The sequence below is a fragment of the Hemitrygon akajei genome, chromosome 8 (genome assembly GCF_048418815.1).
Source record: "Hemitrygon akajei chromosome 8, sHemAka1.3, whole genome shotgun sequence".
NCBI lineage: Eukaryota > Metazoa > Chordata > Chondrichthyes > Myliobatiformes > Dasyatidae > Hemitrygon > Hemitrygon akajei.
The window spans coordinates 121297638-121323148 of NC_133131.1; the positions used below are offsets into that span (position 1 = coordinate 121297638).

At 37.8% G+C, this 25511-nt stretch overlaps 2 protein-coding genes across 6 annotated transcripts in view; both read right to left on the reverse strand.

Annotated features, from left to right (window-relative positions):
- Positions 1-2413: 2413 nt before the first annotated feature.
- Positions 2414-6005, reverse strand: LOC140732210 (frizzled-1-like). Its single transcript, XM_073054499.1, has one exon. It carries the CDS (start codon positions 5727-5729, stop codon positions 4020-4022), a length of 1710 nt encoding a protein of 569 aa, XP_072910600.1. The 5' UTR covers positions 5730-6005; the 3' UTR covers positions 2414-4019.
- Positions 6006-14367: 8362 nt separating this feature from the next.
- Positions 14368-25511, reverse strand: part of cdk14 (cyclin dependent kinase 14) — a 590315-nt gene continuing 579171 nt past the window's right edge. For all 5 annotated transcript variants that reach the window (XM_073054502.1, XM_073054501.1, XM_073054505.1 and 2 more), the window contains one exon: positions 14368-17817. The gene's annotated coding sequence lies outside the window, so the exon portion shown is untranslated. The remainder of the gene's footprint in view (positions 17818-25511) is intronic.

Consider the following 25511-nt stretch of genomic DNA (forward strand, 5'->3'; position numbering starts at 1 on the left):
ACCTAGTTCTCAACAAATCCTTCCAACTGCACTCAACATGCAAAATAATGCTATATAGAACTAATGGCCTTTAATACATAAAGATTTATTTTCTGATGTGTTAATTTGATTGATTGGGATCTAAAATTATTCTCTATCTGCTGATTTCATTCCCAAATTTATACAGTTGCATACAGTCACTCGACCTTCAGACCCAAAGTTCTTATCTTACAACAAAAAATACTAATACATTTGTTATCAGTTTTCAAATGTACCACTGAAAATTTGACTTTAAGTAATATATTTAAAAACAAAATTTCAAGTCACTATATAATCAAAAAGGAATTTAAAATTTCTAATACCTGGCTTACAATCTATTGCTTTGAATATTAATATGCATTACTCAATGTACTGATCTCTTCATGTATTGGGCCAAAACTCTTAGTATCAGTGATTAGGTAAAGTTATTAAAAAACTATGTATTAATATGTAATTTTCCAATCCATTGCTTACTATGTAATATCTCATTATGGGTTATCCCATTAGTTCATAATAATATAATGAAAATGAAATATTTTGGCATTCATTATTTAGTGATGTTATCCCAATCAAAAAAAGTATCCCGGTTAAGTGAAAATGTAAATATGGGATGACAGCTTGCTATTAATCATAACAAACCTGCTACTAATGTCATTTATATAATAATATTTAATATAGATACCAAGTTAACAAAAGCTTTTTATAAAGATTTTGAAAATGGTGAGCTCTGTAAAATTTATATATATATAAATATACACACACATACAAATATATGTTGATTGGAATATTAACTAGCTATTCTTAAAATGTTTATAAAATCAATTATGATTGTTTTTAAATTATAGTTAACAAATGTGGCTTGAGATCCTACTTCAATAATATTCATAATTTGTAAGAATTTTATTCTCCGTGTTTGACTCTCTGACAATTTGCATGCACTGGTTTCATACAGTAATTAAGAGTATTTAGCAATTTCCACCAGACTAGTTTGAAATCACTTAACTTAAATGCAAAAATGAAACTAATATGTGCATCTATTTAATGATGAAGATTAAAGTATGTTTAAGAAAATACTATTTAATAACCAAGTTCCAAACTATAATCTGAAAACAAAATGGTAAATCAGAATTTTGGTTCTCAAAATCTCATCATGCGCAAGGAATAATCTTCTACTCCCATAGGAAATAAACAAGGATTAGATCGTTCACCCTAGATAGAATATGGATGAATATGTACAAAGATTAAATAAGTCAATAATGGTCTACACTTTTAGAAAAGCATCACAAAGCAGCTGGTGTGTACAACCTTAACAAATGCATATTTCTTTTTCAGAACACCATTATGGCTGAAGCAGTGAAATTAGATATACGGCCGATCAGCAATTGCTGTTTTTATGCTGTGCTTATATCACAGACAACAGATTCAGAGACTAATCTAGTGTATTTTATGCTAAAACAAGACATTTACATAATTAAAGTGGCTTAGCATTTCAATTTTCAAAATGTCCAATTTACCAATAAAATTGTGTTTAAAAATGGTAAAATCTACAAACATATACACAGCAAATGATAAATGCATTTATTTATGGATACTTTCAAATCAGAATTAAGATTATTTTATCATTATGGATTATTTCTTAAAAGATCCACTTGATTAATCTAATTCTAAATATAGAAGCAGAACTTGAGAAGAATGCAGAACAAATCATAGAATTTCACAAATAATTTTAAAAGATATAGTGTTCCAATACATAAAATATTAGAGGTCCTCCTAAATTCAACTATAAACAAACATTTGGGTATTCTGTTCACACCTTGTCTCTATTGCAAAAATAAGCATGTTATATTTAAAATTCCAAAATGATCGATTACTACTGTACTTGTATTTAAGCATTTTGAAATCTACTGTTGAGGATTATTCTTAAATGTCAAAAAAATTAACAAATTAACATTTAAAATTTCTTCAAATGTCACATAGATCCAGAAATACAATGCCTTTATAGTTGTAAGAGGAGAAGGGCTTTTAAAATGTTTTAACTGAATGAACTATAAAGCATAACCTGTTTATCTGAAATTATAGCAACTATGGGCAATTGCTTTAATTTTAGACTGACATATACTGTTATACATCATTATTACATGGTCTAATATTAGAAAAATAACCTTAAGAACAACATTGTTCTATGTAATTGTTCTGATTTGCAAGGAGCAAATAAGTATGTGAAAGATAATTATTTTCTATTATTAGCAACCTTGTATCAAACAGCAAACCAAGCAGCATTTTTCCTCTGGAAGGTTATATTTAATACCAAGCTGTATCATTTGTTCAAATGCTACATAATAGTGCATAATTCCTTTTAGTAAGGACACATAAGCTTCTGTTAAGGCAGACACGATTTTTGTAGAAAAAATTTCAGTTTTATTTCAGAGAAATTAAAAATATGGAATATATAAACTTTCTATTACTCTATAAATATAAAGGATTCTGTAATGGTGAACAAGAATAAATGAATACGAAGTTCAGACAATTTTTTTGCTTATCAGGGACTTAAGCCAATAATGAATTTGAACCATAAGTACAGGCTTGTATGTCGTTATGGCTACAGACTCCTATTAATTATTTGATAACAATCATGCAAATTATTTGAAGATACAGTACATAATAAAAAAAGTCTGTGCAGTTATGGTGCCTTTAAAATGTTTGTACTGAAATGCTTGTAATATAGTACAAAGGGAAACAAAGTTTGTAGTTTTCTGATAAAAATAATCCACATTTCAATCAGCAGAGTAAACATGCTGGATTTGGTACCACACAATATTCTATAGATACTTTGTTTTCAGCCCACTCACTTGGAAACAGAATGGATTTTTAGTTTTTAATAAAACACTGACTGAACCATATTCTGCTCTACCTCCACACCTATGGGGCTGAACATTAGCCTCAACTCAAACTCTATTCAGTCCACATGGTTCTGAATTTCAACATTCCCCTGTTCGCCAAAGAAAACAGTTAAAAAAAAGATTACCAAGGAATGTTAACGTTTGCTTATTCAGCTGTTCAGTATCTGTTGGGAACAAACTTTTCCGCCTGATTTCAGACTTTTGAACAATCTCTTTACGCATTGCTGTAGAAAACCAGTAAATGCTGTCTAACGAATGTTAAAGCAATACCAAATCATAACAAAAGCAAACTGAGAACGATCCTTCATTCAGCATAACACTGGGGGATTTTTACCCTTTTAATACCCAGCCAATAAAAATGCTACTGTCTACGAATATGCCAACTATTTTTTAAACTGTAAAACTAAGTGCTCTTGTGCCCTTTATGTTTTCCGCCAGTATTTTGGGATGTTTACTTTGGGTTGATCAGTACGCAAGAAATCAGAATTACCAGCTTATTATTGAGGAAGGAATGCTATACTGCAATCTGCGTGTCAAAGGGTAAGAACGCATGAAGGCGTTATTTCTCCTTTTATTTTAAATCTACTTATTTTCTCTCTCATATTCTCCAATTTCTAATGATTCCAGTTTGTGTAAAGAACAACAGCGATAACTTGGTTAGCGTTAGGACCCAAGGGAAGTTTTTCATTCCGGGATAAGACTAATTGCCTCCAGGTCTAATTTATCTCTCGATAGGTTCAACATTCAGACATGCGAGTTGGCAGGCACCAGGATCAACTTTCAAGTCTGACTCATTTTAAAGGTTCGTTCTCAGCGTCCGACTACAAGTTAAGACGATTTCCGAGCACTTCCCCCTCCCAATACCCTCCCCCTCCCGACAAAACAAAAATCTCCACATATTGGGGAAACAGGGTAACACCTCTGGAGGCGATATTTTAAATACAAATATATAATTACAAAAAAAATTTACAGATGCTATTTACAACAACATACAGTATTTGAAATAGTCTGTCACATCGGAAAACTCAGGCTTCACTCTGTGTGGTTCGAGCCTCCCTTTTCGGGAAGGAAAACGCGGAGGGAAGAGCGTCTTCCCCTCACTCACACCGTCGTCTCTCCGTGCTTACTGTTTGTGAGTCTAGTGTAGAACTTGCGCCAAGAATGTAAAGTCTTACCAGACCAGATCCAAAAGCCGGAGGTGATGCCCACTATAAGTGTCATGAGATATTTGATCATGTAGACAGTGAAATCCGGCGTCATGGGAGGCTGCTGGTTCCGAGGGCAGGGTATGGCGTAACTCTTGCAGGCCTGGTTGACCCAGCTCCTCTCCCACTGCTCCCTGAAGGCTTGCTCGTAGAAGTAGCAGGCGATGACAATGGTGGCCGGCACCGTGTAGAGGACGCTGAAGATGCCGATGCGCACCATAAGTTTCTCCAGCTTCTCGGTCTTGGTGCCGTCGTGTTTCATGATGGTCCGAATACGAAAGAGCGACACGAAGCCGGCCAAGAGAAACGAGGTGCCGATGAACAGGTAGACGAAGAGCGGGGCCAGAACGAAGCCTCGCATCGCGTCCACGTTGTTGAGCCCTACGAAGCAGACCCCGCTCAACACGTCTCCGTCCACCTGGCCCACTGCCAATATGGTGATGGTTTTGATGGCTGGCACTGCCCAGGCAGCCAGGTGAAAGTACTGGGAGTTGGCCTCGATGGCTTCGTGACCCCATTTCATCCCAGCTGCCAGGAACCAAGTCAGTGACAGGATTACCCACCAGATCGAGCTGGCCATGCTGAAGAAGTACAGCATCATGAAGAGAATGGTGCAGCCTTCTTTCTTGGTGCCCTGGGCCACCGTTTTGTAGCCGTCTTCGGCGAACTTCTCGTTGCACACCACTTTTTCTTCCAGCAGAAAGCCGCCGATGTAGGCGATGGCCACCATTGTGTAACAGCCCGACAGGAATATGATGGGCCGCTCGGGGTAGCTGAACCTCTGCATATCCACCAGGTAGGTGAGCACCGTGAATAGGGTCGAGGCGCAGCACAAAACCGACCAAATACCGATCCAGATCCTGGCAAACTTCAGCTCCTCTTGGCTGAAATACATCAGCCCGTTGGTTCTAGAGGACTCGCAGGGAGCGCCGCAGTCCTTCTCCCCCAGAAAATGGTAGTTCAGATAAGTGGGTACCTTCAATACCCGAGGGCAGGTAAACTGGCCCAGAAAGGGGGGAACGGTGCCGACGACGGGTAACGTTTGTGTGGGATCTAAGGTCGGGCTGCCCTTCTCAGTTCTGTTCTGCCCGACGCACAGGTCGATAGATCCGTGGACTGGAAAGTTTTCGCATCGGAGTCTCTCGGGCCACTGGAAACCGAATTTGTTCATGAGCGCCTCGCACCCCTGCCTGGCCCTCTCACATAGCGATCGGCACGGGGGGATCGCCTGCTCCAGCACGGTGCACACCGGCGCGTACATGGAGCAGAGGAAAAACTTCAGCTCGGGCGAACACTGTACTTTCACCAGCGGGTAGAACTGGTGAACTTCCAGGCCGGCGTCTTCCTGATTGGTGTGCCCCAGCAAGTTCGGCATGATGGTTTGGTTATAGGCGATGTCCGTACACAGAGGGATCGAGATCGGCTGGCAGAAGCCGTGGTCTGGAATCGAGATGCCTCTTTCGCCATTGTACTGCCCCTGTGGCCGCACGGGTCCCAAACTTTGCAGAAACAAATGGAGCACAAACAGCCATCGAGAGCTCGCAAGTTTGCATAAATCCAGATGGAAACAATTACACACAGCCATACTTTCTCTTGCTCTTCCCATCTCTTCAAACTACTTCTTTCACTCTGGCACAAATATTTGTTCTCACGGCATTCAGTACAGCATAAGTTTTTCGATTCTTTTAAAAACTTACGTTAGAGAAAATGATTTTAATTTCAAGCAATTCCGATGCCAAAGGAAAACAGCCTCAATTCGAGCAACAACCCAGCTCCGACTCCACTAGCCATTTGTGTCACTCCATCAGTTCCACGCCGCCTGTTTCCAGGAGCCCCTTCCAGTCTGGCTGCGCATTGCGGGGCGCGCGTCGGCAGAGGCGCCTTGAAACGGTCTCGGGCCTCTTACAACTGCCAAGGCGAGCCAATCGCCAGTCGAACCCGGCCAAGGCCGAGCCACGGCCGGCGCTGCGATTGGTTGGCAGCGGTGCGGAAATTTAAATAATTGGCAGCACTTGTTGGACTGCGCGGGAGAGTGGGTTGCGCGAGTCAGAGCCAGAGCTGGGGTTTTGAGACTGGCAACTTGAAGCTCTCCTTTCCCCAGGGGATCGGCAGTTTCTCCTTCCCCCTCCGGAGCCGGGGTTCATTTGCGCAAAGTATTATTGAGAGCGTGTAGTTTCAGAGGTCAAATCCCCAGATGGCGTCAGGGACCTCTGGCCTCCTTAGGTCAGGCTGCTGCATTCCAGGAAACTGTTGCTCACTAGGTTTATTAATACTGAACCACACGGCCATAGGCAGAGGATGGAGTCGATTTAGGGGCCCGGCCGCAATCATGGTGCAGGGTCTGTTAGCACGAATGCGAAAGAAAGCATAGATGACTCCCAAACCTAGAGGGAGCTACTTTTTTTTAATACATATATAAGGAAAGTGTCGGTTAGGAGATGAAAGTTTCAAGAAGATGAGACAATAAGACAGAGATCCGGCTCTGAGCTCGCTGTTGTAGAAACCTTTTAAGACAGGCAGAAACGAGGGTTCGGGATCAGGGCGTTTTGGAGATTGGTTGAAAAGGGCAGGGCTGCGAAATTCCATCGTTGTTTTGAGGTGTATCGGGACAGTCTGAATCCGAAAGAGAGGAGTCCAGGGAGAGAACTTGCAGAAGAGTAATTCAAGAGCACCAATTCAAGGGACACATTCGCATTCTTTCTCTACGGGACGTAAAAGCGAAAGTTCCTTCCTTGCTTCCAGGGAGAACAAAGAAAATTAAGCGTAGCAGATTTTATTTGCAGTCATGGAGATTAGTGAATCTGGTGTTACGACTGTAACTATAGCTGAACCGAGTTGTGATGCCATCTAAATTTCGTTTAAACTCTAGTCAGTCTTTTCATGTGGGAACTCGAGGAATGTATTGCATTAAATGGCGGCGTTCTGCGGTTTCAACATTTACAAAAATTGGTGAAAATATGTGCACTAACTTTGTTAAAAGCGCGAACAGAGAGTTGGAAGCGAGCTGTCGGTTTTTTTTTTAACGCTTCAGTCATTACTCCATCTCCAAGATGATGCAATAGAAAGTTCCCAGATTTAATTACAAGCTAATGCCATGCTTACTACTGAAAACTGCCGCGTGTTTTTGACAATGTGTGCAAATATCTATTTTCCTCAATGTTTTAATTTATCCGTTTATATAGATATGGCAGCGATTTTTCTTCAATGCTCTGTAGTTACTTATATATTAAAATGAATTATTTGTTGCTTGTACAAACCAGTTGGCCCTTTTTATAAACCCTGTCAGCACTTAACAAGGAAGATTTCAATCATAAGTGACGTTGATGTGACAATGCTTTGACGAGACAAGAATATGCTGATAGTCATTCTGGGGCAGTCGAGCATTAACAGATAAATAAGTCGATAAGTTAAAATCACAATGGAACCAAATTAAGCGACGTCAACAAACATTCAATGCATGATTTCATTTTCTTTGTTATGCTAGCAAAAGGTGTGTGCTTTTATTAAATCATTATTACCACGTTTGTCATTCATAAGACTATTAGGAGAAAAAATCTGCTTTTCATAAAATGAAAATGTAAACTGCTGGAAAATTCAGCAGGTCAGGAAGGGTGTCAAGAGGGTGCTGAAGAGATTCACCTTGATGTTGCCTGGACTGGCGTGGGGTGTAGGTAGTCAAAACTTGATTTGTTTTTCCGGAGCATTGGAAGCCAAAGCAGCCTGATTGTAAATTGAAATTTGTTTATTATTGTCACATGTCACATAAGTGAATGCTTGCTTTGCATACCATTCATCCGGATTAATTCATTACACAGTGCATTGAGGTAAAACAATGACACATCAGAATAAAGATTAACAGCTATAAGGGAAGGGCAGTTATTTTTCCCAGGGTGGAAATGTACTTGTGGGTGCAGGTTTGAGTGAGTTTGGGGGGGGGGGGGAGAGGAGAGTTTAAAGTAGATTTACAGCTTAGGTTTTGAACTCCGTGGTAAATGCATGGAGTGCACTGTCAGAAGTGGAAGCAGGTGTGAAAGCACGTTTAGATGTATTAGACAGGCAGATGGACAGGGATAAAGATGCAATTTGTTTGGATTAGCATCATGGTGGCATGGACACTGGGCCAAAGGGCCTATAGCTGTGATTACTGTTCTCTATTCTAGGTTAGTAAACGAGAAACAGTCAGTGTTTCAGTTAGGTTGATACTGTGATTCTCTTTCCATAGATGCTGCCTAACTTGCAGATTTTTTCCCCAACAGATTCCCAGGATCTGCTGTTTCTTTAAAAATTTTCAGTAGCAGCCTTTCACTTACTGTTGCACCTGGATCTGCTTGATTTGCAAAGAGAGGCCCAGCCTATAAGCTCGTCTCTATAACTGAGTTTTGGCAGCCATTATTAATGCTTCATCTCTTGATGAACTTGGAAATGTTGGTGATGAATCAGTCTACTTATAAGTTGAGGGCTACATTTATTTTCCTGTCTCATCCATTTCTTACCCCACCCACTGACTTGGCCATACAGCAATGGATAAGTAGGAATTTTCTTAAAACAGTGGGAAGACCAAAGCCAACACCCTTAATTATTGTGAGACTTATGACTCCATTTTTTTTTGGTCAGTAAGTCTATAAATTTCAAATAACCATCTGTACCTGACTTTGGCTGGTCTGTTCTATCTGCTATGCCTTGTTTACTTACTTATTTTTTTCCAGTGTTTCTAAAGATTAACACTCTGGTTTGGCAAGTTTTAAATCTGTAGAACAGATCTGCATTAGTCATCTGTACTGATCCTTAGCTAATTAATCCACAAATACAATGTCTGCAATCTCAGCCAACACCATTTCTGACCTGTGGAAAGCTGGGGTGACAGACAGTTCTTAAACCCTTCAGTTTACATTTTCCACAACTGTCCCATTTACTTAAAAAGAACAGAGGAAGATCATGGCAATTTTTGTGGTGTGGCATTTTCTGTGTTCCAGTGTGCTAGACGGGATAGTTTCAACCTATTGTCAGCCTCTTGCCTTGCACCATCAGAGGAAAGCTTACCCAAAGCTGAAGTTATCCCAATAATTTCTTACTTGGCCGATTTTAACTGATTGATAAATTCTCCATTCCAAGTGACATGGAACATTTCATTAAGTGATCAGTTGATCAGAAAACATTGATTTTATTGTACAAAAATGTGAAGCAACATTTTCTGAGCAATTACAAGGCAAGGGAATATACAATAAAATGAGTGGTTATGAGGAACACATGGACATTTGGCCGCATGGCTACAAATTGTTGGATGTTGCTGGTCAGATACTTACATTTAGTTAACAAACAGGTCACAGACAGAGTATAGCATACAGTTCTAGTCATAGAAAAATGTGGTTGCACTGGAAAATTTGCAGAGGAAATATGATAATGCTATCTGGAATGTAAAACTGTCTGAAGAAAAATAGGATAAGCAAGAATTATTTCTTTTGTAACTGAGGCTAATGGGAATTTAGGATGAGATGAGGAACCTTGAATGGATAAATGAGAAGAATGAAAAACCAAATAGGCTGATGTTGGAAGTCTGAAATAAAGTACAACATATTGGAAACACAGAGCAGATCAGTCAGAATCTGGAGAAGAGGTTAACTTTCCAGGTGAGAGACCTATGTTTCAAACTGCACAGAGGGTAAAAGAAGGGTGGCTAGGTCAAATGGCTCCTGCTCCAGTTCCTTGACAAAATCTGTAAAGAGCAGCAGCCAAATGCATTTCTTGCTTGTGTAGGCAGGGACACTTGAGGTCACCCTGACATGCAAAAGGAGCATGATGTGCCCAGGGTTCCATTCTCATTGCTCAACTTGTGCGATAAGAAAGAAAGAGGATCTTATCAGAAACTCAACTTCGCCTCTGTCTCTTCACTGAAGTTTCTTAAGCCAAAGCCACAGATCCCCCACCTCTGTACACTCACACAATGGCTGCTCCACTTAAACCTAACTTCATTTCTTTGGCCCTAGTGAAACTTACGCACTAGGCTTACTTTCTCTCCCCCCACCCCCCCCCCCCCCCCCCCAATGGTTCCAACTCTCATACAAATCTTGCTCTTGCACTCTTTCCTTCATGATTTTCCAAAGTGAAAAATAGTTTTATGAAAGAAAAAATATACTGGATTAACATCAAATAGTACAGCTAATTTCCTTTTCGTTTAGAGGAAATCCCATACCAGGTAGGGCTTTTGGTAACAACAGTTGGGCAGCTAGCATAGTGTGTGCCAGATATAATTGGAACAAATCTCAGGAGGCTGTGGTGTGTGTGTGTGTGTGTGTGTGTGTGTGGGGGGGGGGGGCGCAGGCAGGTTGAACTGACCCTTTATATGAGTGAATGCTGTGCCCCATGCTTTAAAATGTCTTACAGAGTGCTAAATGAATATTGTAACATTTAATAAAAGCCAAATTAACAAATCTTTCAATTATTTTGAAATATTTGATGGAATTATGATTCTTATGCATGTGAGTATGGGTCACAAAGTTTTGCTCTATAGTAGTGATGATTTGGTATGTCATTCAAAATTCATGTCTTTTAAGAAAGTAACCTTTTCAGGTTATTTTACAGACAGACTCGTTCTTCAAACCTGAAATCTATCAAATCACCAATTCCCTTTGATCGCCTAGAAGGAGACTACAAAAAAAGCATGGGCTATAGCAGCTGTTGAAGTACTGGCAGTAACTTTGAGATTTTTGCATTGAACTATGCGTATGTGGAAATCCCAAAGTTGTCAATTTCACAATGTAGTGACAACAAAGACTGGTATTTTCACTGTCAGCAAAGAGCAAAATCTAGACCACAGATGTCCTCCCAGAGTTATACATTAGAAAATTAATAAAATCAGCCTTCTTGTTCCTGATCTTTTGTACCCACAGACATTGTTATTTTTTACACAGTTAGTAATGCAGTTAACATAACAACTGTTAGTAAAACTACGCTTCAACAATCCATGTTCTGGATCATAAATCCAGATTGCTTAATATAGGGCATCCTCAGGTACAATCCCATTACATTGTTCAGTATTTGATAGCATGCAGCAATGACTTGTCAAGAATTCTGGGAAAAAAGGTAAATCTTTGTCATCACCGCACACCAGAAAACAATTGTTTAGTACTTCCCTAATTAGTATTTATATCTGACAGATTGAAGAACCTCCATTGCCTAATACAATGATGTCATATCCATCAGTGAGATTCTGTTTCCATATGTTATTTAAAATTTTAAATAGAGTAGCATGACAGACAAGGGATTAAAGACATTATGGCTGTAGAATACCTATATTGTAGAATAGCTTTCCATCCTGCTTTGGAGCACCGAGGCAGCAGCAAAACATAACCCAGGCTGCTGCTTATCGATGACAGTTCAGTGCTCAGTGCTATCATGCCCTTATATTAATCACCAAGTTTTAAACTTCATACCATGGACTTGAATCCCAAAATCCTTTTGTTTGTCAATTTTCCCAACCATTTACTGTTGATGTTCTACTATTTACTTTTTGCAGAATGCATCATCTCAGATTTGTTGGAATTAATTTCACTTTCAACACTTTGCTCAACCATCCGTTTATTCTATATCCTGAATTCACGGAACTGAAAGGACCATTCTTGGAGCTCGGGGAACTGAAAGGACCATTCTCGGAGCTAGCACAGACTTGAAGGGTTGAACAGAATCTCAGTATTCCTTCGTCCTGCCAGCCTAACAGGAACCTGCTGGCCTAGAAAACTTATCTCCCTCTGCAAGTGGATTCTTGAAATCCTCATCAGCAGACCGCAGTCAGTGCAGATGGGTGATAACATCTCTTTCTCACTGACAGTCAACAGAGGTGTACCTCATGGATATGTGCATAGCCCATTGTTCTACTCACTCTAAACTCACAATTCTGTGGCTAACCACAGCTCAAATGACATGTACTGTATAAATTTGCAGATGACATTTTTGTTGGTAAAATTTCAGATGGTGACAGGAACCAGATAGATCAGCTGGGTGAGTGTTACCACAATAACCTGGCACTCAATATTAGCAAGTGCAAGGAATTGATTGTGGACTTCGGGATGGCAAAAGTTAAACAAACATGCACGTCCTCATTGAGGGGTTTACAATAGAAAGGATAAGCAGCTTCAAGTTCATAGGCATCAAAATTTCAGAGGATTTCCTGGGTCCAACACATTGATGAAGTCATGCCATGGGTGGTATTTCATTAGGAGTTTAAAATACATAAATTCAATACATATTATTCACACATTCAAATGTCAAGAAAGTTGTTTGATTGTCTAATATCTTAAATACAGGTTCAACACAATGCTAAGAGTCTGAACAACTTACATCTGCAGGGTGGCAGTAAATGCCCACACTGTAATCCACCTTCAGAATATAGTAGAGTTTTAGTAGCAAGAGTAGAGAAATCATATTTTATTGGGGATGGGAAAACAAAGGCATTTCCAAGTTCACAGTCACAGAACTGCATAGCACAGAAGAAGGTCCTTTGGCCCATCACATCCATGCTGAGCAACAGAATACAAAATACTGGAGAACTCAGCAGGCCAAGCAGCAGCTATGGAAATTAATAAACAGTTGACATTTCAGGCCAACATCCTTATCATGACTGCAAAGGAAGGGGGAAGAAGCCAGAATAAGAAGATTCATACTGATATTTTTGCCCATTTACTGTCACCCCAACTGCCCACTCTAGATGCAGGAGCCTTCCATGCCTAATCTATTCAAATGTCTCTTAAAAGTAGTGATTCTTTGTGATTTCTCCACTCTGCTTGGCAGTGAGTTCTAGATGTCAACCTACAACTTAGCCCCTAAGATTCACTTTAAGGCACTTCCTCTTCAATCTATCTGCTCTTGTTTTGATACCCCTACCATAGGAAAAAAATCTGTCTGTCTTGTTTATAATTTTATTAACTTATATTACATCACCCCTTAACCTTTATTCCAGGAAAATCATGCCAGTTTATTCAAACCTTCCCCCTATCTAACACGGTCCAGCGCAGGCAGCAACCCAATGAATGTCCTCTCCATTCTGTCCAGCCCAACCATATCCTTCTATAGTGTGGCAAACAGAACAGCACGCAACACTCTAAATGCGGTCTAACCAATGTTTTAGAAAGTTACAACATGTATCCCAACTTGTATTCTGTGCCCTGATTAACGAAAAGCAAGCCTAACATATGTCTTCTTCACCACCCTATCTACCTGTGGAACCATGGAACTTTCAAGGAACTGTGGAGTCGAATCCCATGATTGTTTTGTTCATCAACTTTCCTTTGTTCCCTAATATTTACTGTGGAAGTTCTACTATTCAACTTTGCAGAACGCATCATCTCACATTTATTGGGATTAAACTCTCAGTCAACCGTTTGCCCAACCATCCATTCAATCTGCATGATGAATTTGGGGAACTGATAGGAACATTCTTAGATGAAGCACAGACTTGAAGGGTTGACCAGAATCTCAATATTCTTCGTGAACCATTGTTCCTTCATCCTGCCAGCCTAACAGGAACCTGCTGGCCCAGAACTCTTAAAAGACTCTCGTTATCCAAACACCTCTTTACCTCTGAACAGCTTCTCCAATCAATTTCTGTAAGTTCCTATCTTATGCCATCACAATTAGCCTTGTGACAAGTCCTATCATTTGTTTTACAAACTGTAGGTTGATGGGCTTATAATGGAAGTTGCCCATAACAGTGTCAATAATTAAAGTGGAAAAAATTACCACCTCTCAGCTACAGATCTGCCCATCTGTTTCCTGTAAGGGTTCTATTCAATTCTCCTAGTTTCTCCACCTCTGCCATGTCTGCTCTCGTGACAACTCCATGCCTTGCTCTGTATTGTGATTTAAAACATGCTCACATTCCCACCTTGCCAATTCTAACACTGGCCTCAAATGCTAAGTCTGTTTCTATCTCCACAGATGCTGCTTGACATGCCGAATTTCAGCACTTTGTGTTTCCCATTTCCAACATCAGCAATTATTTGCTTCACTACCTCAATGCAGTTAGTCAGCTGCTAAATGTACATTAATCCATTAACCATCTTGAAATAACCTTAGCACAGTATTTTACATATTTAGTTTTGATGATGATATAAGAGAACACTTATTATATTATCATGCTAGATGTTAACACCAACAGTAATTTGGTGCAGATTAAACCAACTAGAATGTCCAGGTTTTGCTACAGTTTGCATTATCCCTAAATAAAGAAATGGGTTATTAATTTTCAATCATTTAAAATAATTAGCTGCACTATATTTTATTTTCATGTAACAAGAAACCAATTACAGAAGGACAAACAATTAATACATCTGCAACATTACATTACATAATAAGTTTTAACAAATAATGCAACAGTTACACCATGTTTCTACATTCTAGACTTTCTCAGGGTTTGTGTCATTTATTTGTATTTTGTTTCTGTAGCAAACAACACGATATCAAGAAGATGGATTTTAACAGATGCATCATACAAAAAAAAAATACATGAAGCACACAAGTGCAGTTACTTGGAACAACACTATCCAGATTCATGTTTGGGTTACCTGCCATCACCCTAATATTCAATGAATTTACAAGGCAGTACAGCATTCAATACATACATATAATGGTTCTTCTATATCTGTCTGCAGGGAGACAAAACCCAATATGCATGGTATCATGGTACCTCAATTACTTAACTGTCCTCAGAAGAGAACAATTTTTAATTCCTCTTTTGTAAGAACTTGGAAGGGAACAAACATTATACATGTACAAAAAAATTACATAAGTGCATAAATATTCACAGGATATTTGAGGATAATATAAGGGGCTATAGATTCCACAATTTGAACAGATAATCTCTGGTTATCAGCACGCTGCACAGTGATTGCTTATGAATTTATGCATTCTTATTTTGTACCATGTTTACTCAGTTAAGAATTATTTATCTATTTAAACAAGATTCAAACAAAGCTCATCAATATCTACTGGTGCCACACAAAAATCCAAAGTAAAAATATTGTATGTCAAAATGTGCAGCTTAGAATGAATATTTACAAAGAAAAACAATAAATGCGTTCACTTCATAGTATATTTCCAAAGTTACTGACTCCTGGTTTTTGCTTTCACCTTGTACAAATGCTGACATATTTGAAGTACTCAGTGCACTATTAAGTTTCTCTAAAATTCATAATTATGAATTTCAGTGTTTGGAGAGCCAGCATAACACAGTGCAAACATTTTTGTAGAAAATCTGATAAATAAAAAGAACGTAATAATCAAATGTCACAACTGCACGCAAATTAGCAACTCAAAGCAACAACTCATTACCAGTATGCAGTTAGTTGTGAAAATTATTTAAAACAACCTAATCAAGAAGTCAACATTTGACACAGTGAATATGGGCCATGTAGCATACAAGTACAATAAACAGATACTTCACCATTGATAATGATCTTGAAGAAACATATCTGCATATCAAGCTTCAAAAATTCAACTCTAACAGATTTTTAAAAAAATGATCTTTCTTATTGTGCCCATTTTCCAAAATCTTCAGATATAATTGCCTAAAATTAAAATGTGCTGCTAACATTCAAATTAATTGAACAGTTTTGCATTAAAATAAGAAAATACTAATCAAAATAACAAACACTGGGCGTAAAGAGAGTGGAGGTAATACTCGTGGAAGTATTCTTGAAGTGAAAGACTTCCATGCAGCTTTATGCCATTATCAAACAAAGTTCAAAAACTACTTGAATAAAACTAACTCTCATATTAATGGTGTTATCCCACTTTGTCTTTAATAGCTTTTTTATATTACCCTTAATTTAACAAATACATGACACATTGCATGATCAATTATTCTTGACTGATTGAATAACAATCAAAATCACACTTACAAACTTTGAAAGTTATCACTGATAACATTGAGTGTTAACATAGCTTCCATTTATTTTCTGGTTCATGGTAACCTAACATTCAATGATGATTGTTCTTATTAGTGGACTAATCAATATAATGTTGCAAAAAGCACAGAAAGAAGAACTGATTCATGCATCTCTCACAACTGTAACAGTTGTCTGTTGTGAAACTACGGGTAGATATTACTTGGAAAAAGGAATGTATTTTACAGTATTTTAATTTTAATAATAAATGATAAACAGATATTGGTCCTATTTGCAATTTTAATCTTAAATCTCAATCCATCCCATTTACAAGCAAACCTTTTCTAAATGAAATGATTCAAATCATTTGTAACAGTATACTTTAAAATGATTTAGAATCCATAAGTATTATTTTTACCTATTCCTTCTGATTGAAGGTTATGTTTGTTTTAAGCATAATCTATACTCAGATTAAATTACACACTTGTATTTCCAGTGCACCATCAAGAATTCTTAATATGTTTTACCGGGGAGTGTTGGGGGGGGGGGGGCCTGATGCAATAGGAAAATAGCGATTTTGGAATATATAGAAATTAATGCATTAATAACATTGGAAAAGTAACTATTTTTAATCTCAAGTAAGGAATAAAATGTCATCAATCATGGAAAAAAACATATATTTACCTAAAAGTAATTTATGGTCTGTGAATGATAATGGCAACCTGCATAATGGCAGGCAAGGGGGATTATGAAGGACAGCAACAAAGATATTTAAAAAAAAACTAGGGAGATATAACAGAAAATATTTATTGATGTGAATTGGTGGTGCAATTTTACTCCAGATAGAAAATTAGTAGAAATCATATCACAACAATTAGTTAATTTGTCTTAATGATAGAAACTGGTCTGTGCTCAAACCAGTACAGGAAAAAAAGAATGGACTGAGGCCACAAGGTTAAAAGGACATCTCTGGTATTTCAAGAATCCCATGACACCTGCCTAGAGATTTTAGCTCTGCTTTTTATATAAGTACCTTCATCGCAGAGTTTGTACCAAGTACAGACCTTCTGTAATAACACTTACCCAGGATCTGTAACAACAAAGAATTGGGTATAAATCTAACTTGAGAATTCATAGGGGTGCAAGAGATGCCATTATATACATGGTTTTTATATTCTTCTAAAAGTACTAAGCCAGTGATCCTCATGATAGTGCAAACTATTTTAAACACTGCAGTTCACCCCATCATCTGTGGACTTATCTAAGTACCTTCCAAGATCCCAGCTGGAGCACTGTCACAAATGTTAACGGTGCTTCACTAGCTATATCATTTCAATTGTATACAAAGGTATGCTTATTTTTGTAAAACATATGCATTGTCTTTCAGGCCACTGTTGATTGCTTTGTAATGCTGGCATCATAGGGTTTCCTGGCATGCTCAACATAGTTTCAAATAAAATCTCCAGAATTTCAATGTTGCCAGTGAAATCTGAATGAGCTGTACAAAAATGCTACACTAGCACAGAAAATCAAAAGACTGACAGACAAGACTCTGTAAAGCAGCACAGATCATTTATCAGCTAAGTGAATCTCTAAACAAATTACAAAAAAAAGAGGTGGTTCTTGCATGTCATGGTTTAGCATTCAAGATGTCAAATTCAGAGCGCAAGCACAAATAAACCCACACAATGCAAATGGCGAGAGTTATTCTAACAACAGCAGCCATTCGCCAATGTGACTATCAACAAGAGAATAGGTGCTTGAGTTCTTTTGCTTTTCTGATTCTCAGCTGCTCTTTGGAACTGGCGATGAAATTACCTGCAATAATAAAAATTAAAGATCAGAACAATATTGTTTTACAGTATAGATGAAATTGGTAAAAAAAAATTTACAAATCAAAATATCAGTTATTAATTAACATGGGAAATGCAGAAGACTGATTGGCACAATTACTCTAAATTAATATAACCTTTGACTTAAAAATTACAAACATTCATGGTAGTCTCAAGACTTACCATGAAATTAGTTTGTCCATTTAATGAACTAAGATTTCATGAACACTTTCAAATTAAGAAACAAAATATTCTAATTCCTTTCTCTCTTTAGTAATCTGGACTTGTTCAATATTTAATGGACTATTGAATAATAATGTTTGAAATTAGAATGATTATCATCCTTATCATGATCTTCAGGAATGGGATGAGCAAAAAGTTTTAAAATTGGTCAAATAATGCATTTAATAAAATGATATATATACTGTTGGAAAATAATGTGATTTTATATTTCATCTTTAATGAAACACCATTTGAATATACACTAATTTACAGTACGTGTTGATTTCTTTGAAATAGCAGTATAAGATACTTATAGAAAAGCTTTTTTGATCAAAAATGCTCAGTCATATCACAATAGATATTGCAGCTGCAGCATACCAGCACATTCCATCAGATATAAACAGAGTAGATGGCAGCATTGAAGATCACAATTAGACTACGAATAAATATTCAATATTATTACTTAGCTAACCTGGCTTACATTTCTTCTATCATATTATTTAATAAATGTCCCTTGGGAATTTCTCCTTTCAGATTTCATAAATTAATTTGTATATCTGAAAATATAATATTTGGAATTAAAGCTTGATTGAATGTTAATATTAAAGATCTTGTACAATCAAACAAAACAGTAAATTACTGACTAATACTGACTTTTTCCTAGTAATGAAATGATTCAACAGTGCAAGTGCAGATTATTTAAAGGTTGTAGGTGTAATTCCATTCAGGTTAGTGGTTAGATGATCACACGAGCTTTCGACTTTAGACTATCAATCCTAAACCCACATCTCTGGCAGCAGTGTATTGGTTGCAGTATTATGTCTCACAAATATATTCCAACTGAATCTGTTACTGCTGTTACCTATATTTTACAACATTTGTATTCAACTGTTATCCTATTGCAGCTCAACAAGCACCAAGTCCTGAATAATTAATTGGCCCATCAGTACCCATAATGCAATTTCATCCTGACCTACATGCACTTTGAACTAAATATTTTTTGTCTCCTTTTTTCTTGGAACCAGATGACAGCACCACATGATGGAAAAGATAAAAATTTAAAACGAGCACTCCTGGAGGGTAGGTGAGTGACCTGTGGGAGAAAACTCAGCCGGAGAAGATCTCCGCACCAAGCATCAGACAGCTACAAATTGATTAGTTAGTCTGAGGAACTGCCACCAACCAGGCTCGAGAGACTAATTAAAGAGAGCACTGCCTGCACAGATACCCCATTGACACCAAATTTGCTCAGCTGTGGCCACGAGGGAGCCTGAATTATCTTAACGGCTGTGGTTTCTCATGTCTGCCTCACATTATAGGTAAGGGATGAACACTGCTCTCTTCTCCGTTAAAATGACTGAATTATAAATGACTTCATCAGTGTTTTAATGCAAGGGATACAGGTTAGACAAATAAATGTTAAAAGTTAATCTGCTGACAGATGTCAAAATCAAACTCCATGATTCACTGGAACAGTTTACAATATTGAATAAAATATGCAACTCACATTTTAAATTCAGTTCTAATGCAGGATGCCAAAGAGTGAACAAAATATGTTTAAAAATGAGAGTGAACAGTGAAACTGCAGTTACATAGTTGTCCTATATCCATTAATATCATTGGCCTATGATCTCTATTTTATTTTGGACAGTAGACTGAACAGCTTTTCATGTATTACCACCAAAAGATATAATTTCCTTCAATGCAATATTGGTAATAAGAAAATTAAAAACATCCAATGTACATGCTCTAATGGTGGAATTATTAAATCATATAATTTATAGTGGTTTGTGAAGTTCTATTATCCTAGCTATGAAATCTAGATTTTTTTAAATAAATTGTTGAGCATGGAATCTGAACAGGACGTTTTGTCTCATAAGGCACATTTTGTATCCACTTCAGTTTTAGTATGAAGATATTTCACGATCTTGTTGCAAGAAGACAGTTCAACATACTGAATAGTGAACAAGCATGATAACATTTCAGTCAGATCAAAATCATTTCTAAAAATGTCAAGAATAGGCAAGAGTTCCAAAAAGATTCAGTGATTTGCAAACTACATGAAATTAATGGAGACATTTTGCAATGTAGCATATGATGATCAATTGCTGTTAAATATTAACACTATGTGTGCAGAAATACATATGGAGATGTAACCATTAAATATGCTAGAAAGGTAACTAGATGGATGTTTTACAACTTTTACAAGATACTATGACACAAAGAAAATACTTTAGAAATTAAGTTCCACCAACCAAACACAACCAAGCTCAACTTCCATTGTCATTACACTTGAAATCAAGATTCATTCAGAACTACTCAGAAATATTTGTATAAATCTATCTGAAAATGATGAAAGAATTATATATGTATTAAAGGTGTGTAAATACATAAGAACATTGTTGTATGATTGCATAGCCTTGCCAGTTTTGCCAAATAACATGTACATGCTGGATGTTGCTAGTCCACAGACTTGGTTGGTGTGACCCATTGCTCGCAATGGTCTTGATACAAAGTACTTGTCCTTTTGGCCCAAAGAGTCCTAGACTCCAGCTGCAAACAAGGTGTAAAGCATATTGTTGCATACACAATCTTTAATAACAATAGTAATTTTAAAAAGATTCATGTTTATAGCCCATAGATGTCTCAGGGATGGGAGTTCCCAAAAAATAATGCCTACCCTCTCCTTTTATACAACAAATGGAAACCTAATATTCCACGTGAATAAAATGCACAGTAGAAAATCAAACTCACAAAAAATTCTATAGATGCTGGAAATCTTGACCAACACACACAAAATTCTCAACTGGCCAAGCAGCCTCTATGCAGGGAAATTAAGCCAACAGTTCAGACCAAGGACCTTTATTAGGACTCAAGAAGAAAATACGAAATGCCCAGTCTTTACCACTGGCACTTATTTTAGACATCCTTACATATCCACACATCTTTAAACCACCTTGGGAAAGATTTGGCTTAATTAGTCACTGTCAGATCAGTTTGGTTTGCTCCTACTTATACTGGAATATCTTTCTTAATAGAGGACTGAAGGAAAGAGGCCTAGGTTGAACAGTGACTTACCTATACAGAAATGAATGCAAGATAAAGTGATCATGAATGAACTGCAATCTCTCATTAAACACATGGAAAGACCAAAGGCAATATCAATGTTGTAAGCCATATACATGGAAGGAATTTCCTTCTGATCAACGATCCATTTTTCAGCATGTTCGGGAATTCAAATGAGAAATCACTGGCCTGCAACATTAACATAGAAACATAGAAAATAGGAGCAGGAGTAGGCCATTCGGCCCTTTGAGCCTGCACTGCCATTCAGTATGATCATGGCTGATCATCCAACTCAGAACCCTGTACCTGCTTTCTCTCCATATCCCTGATACCTTTAGCCACAAGGGCCATATCTAACTTAACTCCATTATCTTTCCCAAATTTGTTGATTAACATGCTGAAAATTTCATGTACTGTACTATATATTTTCTGTTTTTACAAGTTAAAATAAGAAATTGGTGCCAACGCAGATCTCAGAACTCATTGAGTCTGCTCTGCCATTTATTAAGTCATTGCTATTTTCAACATTGTCCTAAGCTCTTGATTCACGCTTGATTGTGAAAAATAAGATTCAGAACTTTAGCTCAGTCTTAAATGTAATTGGTGACTCAGCTTCCAAAAGCCATTGAGAGAATTATCCACATTCATATGTCTCTGGGCAAAGAAATTCCTTCTCATCTCAATTTGAAATGGCTGAATGCACCTAAGGGGGTCCTAGGACTAAGCTTCCACTTTTTCCTGGAAATGACTAATGAAGGTGAAGCAGTGGATGTGGTGCATATGGATTTTATTTATTTTAATTAATTTATACATTCAGTGCAGAACAGGCCTTTCCAGCCCTTTGAGTCGCATCATCCAGCAACCCACTGATTTTAACCCTAGCCTAATCACAGGACAATTTACAATGACCAATTAACCTACTAATTGGTGCATCTTTGGACTGTGGGAGGGAACCAGAACACCCAGAGGAAGCCCATATGCACACGAGAAGAAACATACAAACTTGCTTATACACAACACCAGAACTGAACTCCAAACTCTGATGCACTGTAATGGCATCGCACTAATTGCTAGGTTACCATGGCGCCCTTCAGTAAGGCATTCAACAAGATTCCATATGGAAGGTTCATTCAGAAAGTCAAGGGATGGGATCCAGGGAAACATGGCTGCACAGATTCAGAACTGGCTTGCCCACTGAAGGTACAGGGTGGTAAAAGAAGGAGCAAATTCTGCCTGAAGGTCCATGACTAGTCACGTTCTGCAGGGCTCTATTCTGAGACCCGTGCTCTGGGTGATTTTTATAAATTCCTTGGATGAGAAAGTGGAATGGTGGGTTAGTAAGCTTGCAGATGACATGAAGGTTGTTGATATTGTGGAAGCTTGTTGTAGGTTACAATGGAACATTGACAGGATACAGAGCTTGGTTGAGAAGTGGCAGATGGAGCTCAATTTGAAAAAAAATTTGAAGAGATAGACTTTGGAAGGTCAAACTTGAATGCACAGTACAATATTAATGGCAGGATTCTAATAGTCTGGTCGAACAGAAGAATCTTGGGGTCCAAGTCCATAGATCTTTCAAAGTTGCCACGCAAGTTGATATGGTGTTTAAGATATGGTGTTTTGGCCTTCATTATTTGGGGGAATTGAGCTCAAAGGTTGTGAGGTAATGATGTAGCTCGATAAAAATCTGGTTAGACAAAACTTGGATTACTGTGTTCAGTTCTGTTCACCTCATTATAGGAAGGATGTGTGTGGAAGCCTTAGAGAGAGAACAAGGGAGATTTATCAGGCTGCTGCCTGGATTAGAGAAAATGCCTTATGATGAAAGGTTAAGCAAGCTAGGGCTTTTCATTTTGGAGCAAAGGAAGATGAGAGGAGACTTGATAAATGTGTATAAGATGATACGAGACACAGATAGAAAGAACAGCCAATGTCTTTTTCTGAGTTGCAATGGCTAATATGTCAGGGCATACTTTTAAGGTGATTGGAAGAAAGTATAGTGAGGATGTCAAAGTTAAGTTTGTTTACACAGAGAGTGATGTGTTTGTGGAGCACACTGTGAGAGGTGGTGATGAGTAGATAGATTAGGGGTGTTTAAGAAACTCTTAGATAGGTACATGGATAATAGAAAAATGGAAGGCTATGTGGGAGGGACAGGTTTGACTGATCTTGGCGCAGGTTAGACGGTTGACACAACGGGCTGAAGAGCCTTTATTGGGCTGTAGTGTTCCATGTTCTAGATTTCCTCACTGGGAAACATTCTCATAGCTTCTACCCTGTCTGGCTCTTAGAATTCTAAATGTTTCCATGTGGTCATCTTTTATACTTTCAAATGCTATGAACTACTGGCCTATTTTGCCAGCATCCCTCACAGCTCGATCCCCTCCCGGAAACATTAATAGTAAAACCAAACTTGTGAAGCTTTACCGCACTTCAAGGAGAGTATATACTTCTTTAGCAAGTATGTGTAGATGTAGGAAAACCTAGCTATTCTTATATTTCACTCCCCTTGTAATAAAGGCCAGCATGGCAATTACCTTTTAATAACATCTACTTCCATGTTAACTTTTTTTTATGTAGACCCGGTATCTCTGAACATCAACCATTAACTACTCTTATTCAATTTAAATAATTCTTTACTTTTAGTTGTTCCTACTCAAGCAGGTAAGTTTACATTCTCCCTCACTCCATCTGCCCTATGTTTTGATCTCTCACTCACACTGTATACAGTATATCACTTTACATATATATTGTATTCTATCTTTTTATTGTTACTTAACGTGGATACATTACAATTAATTCTCTCACCCAAATCATTAACACAAATTGTCGAGTGTGGAACTGCCGCAACTGATCCCAAGACAACCCGCGAGTTACAATCTGAACTTAGGAAAAGACCAGTTTATTGTTACCTTGCCTCTGGGAGTTAACGAACCCTTTATCCATGATTTTACAGTGCACTAACTTTGGTATGGTAATTTATCAAATAATTTTTAGAAATCATCTCTTATTTATCTACCCTTGCTGTCACATTTCAGGGTACTCCGATAACTATGCAAATAGTATTCACTTTCATGAAGCCCTGCCAACTTTGCCTAATCACGTAATGCTTTTCAGGTTCACTATTACTAAAGCTTGAAACTAAAACTCAGCAAATATTGAACTAACTGGTCCAATGTTGACTTCACTCTGCATTATAGCAGTTTTACATTTGTTCTTCTCAATCTGCAAGGGCTTTTCAAGACTCTAGGGAATTATGGAAGATCATACCCAGTACATTTCACCACCTTTATACCCATTCCTTATTGAATCATAGGATGCAGGTCAGTTCTTGTTTCCAATAGTTTACCTGGTATTTCTTCGGTAATCAGCACACAGAAACACTGGAGGAACTCAATGGAGGGAAATAAACAGTCAATATCTCAAGCCAAAACCCTTCGTCTTGATGAAGGGCAAACACGAGGAAATCTGCAGATGCTGGAAATTCGTCTTGATGAAGGGTGTTGGCCTGAACCATCAACTATTAATTTCTCTCCATATGCGCTGCCAGATCCACTGAGGTCCTCCAGCATTTTGTGTGTGCTGATCCTGATTTCCAGCAACGTGCAGTCCCTCTTGTATCTCCACCATTTCACCCAAGGCATAAAAAAGTAGTAAGGCCACATAATTTGAGACAACCTGGTGCATTTCTGAGAAAGAAGACAGATAGCACGTGAACAGGTGAATTAGAGCAGCAGGTTGCCAAGTAACCCCACAGTTCAGGAAGCTAGTGAGGTGATGCAGGGATCAGTGATATGCCCACATTTACTTACAATCTCTGAAATGACTGAGGGTATTGCTGTCATGTAATGAAGACGGGTGGGAAACCATGGTATGAGTAGAGTTTAAACGTATTTGCAAAGGGATTGAGGTAGGTTAAATGAAATAGAACATTGAGTATAATATGAGGATATGTGAGTTACCTATATTGATAAGAATCGAAAAGCAGATTGTTACTGAATTGGTGAAGTCTATAATATGCTAGTGCTTCAAGTGCACTAACAAGAGCATTATCATTGTAAAAGAAGAAAAAGCTGGCACTGAGTTACAGTAATAATTAAGAACACAAATTGAATATAGTGCTTCCATTTCTTCAAAGGGATGTTGAGTATATAATTTTTAAAAATCCCCACAACTGCATAAGGCTATTTAGAATCACACCTGAAATATGCACACAGTCCTGTTATCTTCATTCATGGATAAATATACTTGCTGCAGAGGTAGCACAATGGAGCACCCCCCAAGTTTATTCTAGGATTGTCCAAAGAGAAAAGGTTGAGCAGAATAGGAGTTTGGAAGGATAAGAGGTGACCTTGTTGAAACAGACACTGAGGGGGCTTGATAGAATCTAGA